This window comes from Vanellus vanellus (genome assembly GCF_965231255.1).
Source record: "Vanellus vanellus genome assembly, chromosome: 18".
NCBI classification, from domain to species: Eukaryota; Metazoa; Chordata; class Aves; order Charadriiformes; family Charadriidae; genus Vanellus; species Vanellus vanellus.
Window position 1 is genome coordinate 2,259,088 of NC_138923.1, and position 5,493 is coordinate 2,264,580.

At 52.4% G+C, this 5,493-nt stretch overlaps 1 protein-coding gene across 1 annotated transcript; it reads left to right on the forward strand.

Annotated features, from left to right (window-relative positions):
• Nucleotides 1-355: 355 nt before the first annotated feature.
• TOR4A (torsin family 4 member A) lies at nt 356-3,178 on the forward strand (the record flags this gene model as incomplete). The annotated part of the gene is made up of 1 exon (XM_082492828.1): nt 356-3,178. The coding sequence occupies one exon, from the start codon at nt 356-358 to the stop codon at nt 1,922-1,924; it is 1,569 nt and encodes a 522-aa protein (XP_082348954.1). The 3' UTR covers nt 1,925-3,178.
• Between the last annotated feature and the right edge of the window lie 2,315 nt (nt 3,179-5,493).

Sequence of the window (5,493 nt, forward strand, 5' to 3'; positions counted from 1 at the left end):
GCGGAACGGAGCAGAGCCCACGGCTTTGGCTTCAGCCAGCTCCGAGCTTTCCTTCTGCGTGTGGAGGTAGGGTTGGTTTTGTTCTATGCATCGGTTTGTGTTTATTTATACTGAATTCCTCTGTAGTTTTGCACGTCCAGAGTGTCTCCCAGAAAGTTAGCTTAGGTCTGAAAGTCTCTCTCTCTGCCCCCTTACCTCTGCTGATTGCTAGGGGTTCTGCTGCTTAGAAAGTGGGATATCTGTCTAATTTGTCTATGATCGGTCACTTCCCAATCTTACAAAGATTAATTTTACATTGTTCGGGTTTTTTTTTAAGGAAGACGATGATGTGAATGGGCTGTAAGAACCAGGCGAGATGGATGGAGAGCTGCCCTGCGCGGAGGTGGATGGAGAAGTGTCCTCTGCCCCGGAGGATGTGGGAGGAGAGATGCCCTGTGTGGAGAGCGATACCGAAGGAGAGGTTTCCTGTGCTGAGAGTGATGCAGAAGCAGAGATGCCCCGTGCTGAGACCTACACAAAAGAAGAGGCACCTTGTGCTGAGAGCAGTGTGGAAGGAGAACTGCCCAACATTGACAGCAATGGTGAAGGGGAGGTGCCCTGTGCCGAGAGTGATGCAAAAGGAGAGGCATCTTGCTATGAAAGTGATGGGGAAGAAGTTCCGGACACTGAAATCCCTGCTGCTTCAAAGAAAATGTCTTCTATTTCTTCTCCCTTGCGGGCAATCATCCGCCTGCGACGACGATATCGGGTGCAAAAGAAAAACCGTCTGCATTTAGAGCTCCCTCGAGAAAAACCTTCAGAGCTTGTCCACACGAGGCTGCTCCAAAGGCAGCTTTCCCTGAACCGAACTAGCCTGTATGGTCCTTCCATATCCTTCTTTAATCAGACCAGCTTCGAAACTTCCCAGTACTTCACCTTTGACACATCTGTGGAGCAACATGCTATGAAAAAATGCAAGCGGAAAAAGAATCGAAGGAAATCTAGAATAGTCTTGTATCCAGATAAAACAAAAAGATACCTTCCAACGGAGGAGAAGAGCAAGGCAAAACGCTGCCTCCTCTTGCTCATTGTCATTATCTTCTTCCAGATTCTCAATGCAATAGAGAACCTAGATGATAACCTCCAAAAATATGACCTAGATGGTTTGGAGAAAACAATGCACCGGGAAGTCTTTGGGCAGAAGGTTGCTGTGGAAAGTATTATGGAATTACTGAAAGACTATCTGGCTACCCACATACACAACAAGCCTCTAGTAATCTCTTTAAATGGCCCGACAGGAGTTGGGAAGAGTCATGTTGGCTGGCTACTGGCCAAACATTTTCGTTCCGTGATGGACAATGACTTTGTGCTTCAGTACTTCGTTATGCATCACTGCCCCAACGGGGTGGCTCCTCTTACTTGCGAAATAGATTTGTCTAAGAAGATTTCTGACATGGTTACGAGAGCCGAAATAGAAGAGAAGATACCATTGTTTATTCTGGATGAGGTTGAACTCATGTCTCCAGTCCTGCTGGATACACTCAGCCGATTCTTTGAACCCAATCAAACTAACGAGTTCCTCAATGCCATCTACATTTTAATCAGCAACATAGGAGGTGGTGAAATAACGAAGTTTGTTATCCAGAATGCATCTGCTGAGCTTCTGCATCAGCAAAGGGGAGTTGAAGAACTGCTGAGCATCGTCCAGCCTGTACTGATCGATGCCCATCCTCTGTGGAAATCGGCGGATATCATCCCATTCGTTCTTCTGGAGAAGAGTCATGTCATAAACTGCTTCCTAGAGGAGATGAGGAGGGAAGGGCTGTATCCCGACCAGAAGCATATTGAAAATTTAGCGAGTCAGCTCAGTTACTACACTACAGGGGACAAGCAGTACTCCAGGATGGGCTGCAAGCAGGTCGTGGCCAAAGTCAACCTGCTGTAGTGATTTACTGAAGAGACCAAGTCCTGCTCTCAGGATTTGCACAATTCTGGGCTGATGGAGGAGTACGTTACAGCAGGCTGTGGTCAAGGTGTCCTTACCCAGGCCTGCACTGACTCTGTCCTGGTCGAGGCAGGGGGATGGCAGCCCAGGCTCCTCTGCAACACCGTCTCTGTTCTCCAGATGCTTCACTTGTTCCTAATGTCCTGTGAATAGGGCGCAGGTAACAAAGCCCAAGCAACCTCCTACAAATTGTGAGTCGCTTTGTTCCTCACATGCTCGTTTGGGATGCTTTGTCATTATGAAGTTATGAGATGAGAACAGACGCTGCGGGATATAAACAGGAGGAGGAAATAGTAACTGGGTTACTGTCCCCGCAGTACATGTAGCCGTGTCTCACTCCTTCTCCAGGCTCACAGTCTTCAGCTCTTTGCTTTTCTTGGTCCTGGCTGGTGACGTGCAGAGCAGAGGCCATGCCGGAGGCCTGGGAGAATTGAGAGATTTTGCGGCTCCTCATCCCCCAAATGCGTGGGCAGTCAGAGCTCCTCTTTCCCCAGCTCTTACGTGACCACATGCTCCCGAGACTGCTTTTTGGACCTGTTCCTGAGCTGTTGCTCTTCTGAGCTCATACCTGAGCTCACCTTTGGCACCTCCAGTGAGATTTCTGCCCTGCAAGTCTGTTTGGGCTCGTCTTGAAGACTCTCGGCTGCGCCAGTCGGTGCAGAAATAACCGCCGATTGTTTCGGGTCTGGTGGTGGCAACTCGTCCTGAGAGCTCTTCTGCTTTTTGCTTCTGGGTACACTTCACCACGCTCAGTGTCTAGAAAGCCCCAAATCGCAACTGACATATATTCAGCAAAACACACTGGAAAAGACAGTTTGGGCTGTCTGGGCCGAGTGCAGTGGGAATCCTGGGCTTGTTCCCAGTCCTGCCAGGCCAGGAAGAGGTTCTTGGCCACCGAGACCCTGGGGAGAGCATGCTGCCCAAAAGCACCTCAGGAAAAGCATATGTCTTTGTTTTGAGTGGACAAACTGAGCAGGTATTTATGACATTGCTTTTTCAGGTTTTGGTTTTGTGCCTAAATCCCCTTCTACAATTTGCTGTGAATTATCATACACGTAATCCTGTGGATGTTTGCACTGGTTGTTTGATTTGCCTCTTTCTAATTGTTGGTCTCCAAAGACTTCCACCACAAACTCCTGCTTCCAGAGCTATTGTCAGGAATAAATTCAAACTGTCCTGAATAAAAATAATTCAAAGTACATTTCCTTTATGTGACTGAAATGTGGGTTTCTTCCCATATTTCTCTTCTGGGCTGTTGTGGCTGCACTGCCATGCCCGTGCTTCCCGGTGACTCAGATTGGGAGCAAGGGCCACAGCTTTGCTACGTGTTTTTTGCAGACCACCTCGATGCAGCGTGTGTGTGTGCAGCTCCTCGGGGCGCTCATGGTAAGCCAAAACCCACCCAGCGCAGCGGTGCCAAAAGCTGTGTGCCGCACAGCTCTTCCGTCCCCCAGAGCTGCACAGGGGGGGAAATTGGCTGGAGACCAGGGAAGTGTGTCCTTGGCTGAGACGATGCCGGTCTGTGGTTTCTCCTCGTGAAATTACCCCATGGAGAAGCCTTTTGCTCCTGCAGAATAGCCCGCGAGGGCAGCTGGGCAGGGAGCAGGAGGGGCTGCCTGCGTGGCTTCAGGGAAGGGCTCTGAATGAAACTAAGCCACCTTCTGGATGCGAGTGTCCAGAAAAAGTGACGTGTGTGAGCTGGTTTCCGTAGCTTAGCGAGACTCCGCTACCAGGACAGTTAGTATGTTTTTATTCCGGATAAGAAACAGGAACAGCTCAGTGACCAGGATTCCCTTCCTCTTCCAGCTGCGAGAGGGACAGAGGTTATTTCTGGTTTCTTCTACCAAAGTCTCTCGTTTCCGGGAGAGGAGCTCAAAGCCCAAGAGTATGACAGGAGAGGTAAGCATCACCCACACCGCCCGGCTTTGGGAGCTGAAAATGCCATCAGCGCCCGTAGTGCTGGGCTGCAGGGGTGCTGCCGAAGCCGGCGCCTGCAGGCGATGGATTGCAGATGGCTTTTGTGGTGGCCTCAGGACAGGCAGCGGTGCTGATGGCAGTGCTGCCTTTGCAAGGGAGTGTTTCAGGCTTCCGAGGGCTGTGCGAGGGGCTGTAGGTACTGTGGGGATCCCTGAGTTGTTTTAGTGGGGAGTTAGGATTCTTTTTGGATGTCTGCAGGTGCAGCCCACCCACAGGGTGTCCACTTGTGCCTCTGCACCAACCATCACCCCGTGCGAGAGGGGAGGGTGACTTGAGTGGAGCTGAGCATCTGCGGAGCTTGTTTTCATCCCTCTGAGATTCACCTGCCCCAAACCAGGGCTCCCAACCCTGCCCCAGACCAGGGCTCCCAACCCTGCCCCAGACCAGGGCTCCCAACCCTGCCCCAGGTGAGCTGCCTGAGCTTTGCTGAGGCACCAGCCCATGCCAGGTATCCCCCCCAGGCTGCACGCTGGGTGGCTCTGGGGCACCCTGAGCACTCAGCACCCTTCGGCTCAGCAGCGTAGGGCCCCCCATGTCTCTGCTCGGGGAGACTGGGAACATATTGCTCTCTCTCACCTCCCCCTCCATCTCACCCCACTTCTGCACATCAACTCCCTCCCAAAGCAAAGCTGTCCTGACTATTTTGCAGAAGGCACGAGGTGCACAGGCGACATGAAGACCTGCCTCCCACAAAGCTCCTCTCAGTGCCAAGACACGGGACTCAGCTTTCTGCTGCCTCATCCCTCGGCCAGTGCTGGAGAGGACAACCTGGCCAGCGCTGCACCCATGCCAGCCCTTCCCACGCTCCCAGCCCACACGGCAGCTTGTACCTCTGGAGCCCTCCATCAGAAAGCACAGGAACCTCCAGGAGATAGAGAGGACTTTCCCTGCCAAAAGATAAGGACGTCTGGCCTCTGGCCAGGTTGTCCCCAGTCCCAACTTGCCCCAGCACTTGGATCCCAGCTCAAATGGCTCTTCAGGTTGTCCCCAACCCCAGTCTCCTCCAGAATCCCAGCTCAGACATATGTCCATACTGTCCCCAGTCCCCAAGCTGCCCTGAGACCCTTTGCAAAGCCACCAGCCCTGCCAGGCACTTTTCAAGGCAGTAGAGCTGGCACATGGGCGATCCACCAATCTGAGCACCAGGAGACCGGTGGCTCATTTCTCAATGCCGGGTGCAAAGGAGGCTGGTCCAAGGGAAAGGAACAGATAAGGAGACAAACCTCATTGTCTCCCATAATGGCTGTGCCAGGACCACTGAGGTTCTCCACCTCCGCTCCGCACAGGAGCACTCTCTTGCTGCCTCAGAGCCAGGAGAACCTCTCTGAGGAGTTGCTTATCACCGGAGCTGCTCCCACACATACCTGGCCAAGCCCATGCTGTGGCACACCCGCTGAAGGGCCGGGGCCATGAGCCCAGCTTGAGAAGTAAACAGCTTCTCCTGCAGCATATCTGAGGCTGGAATTTGGGGACCAAAGCACAAAGAGCATGGTGGCTTGTCCTTGGTCCCTCTCTGTCTCAGGGAGGCTTGG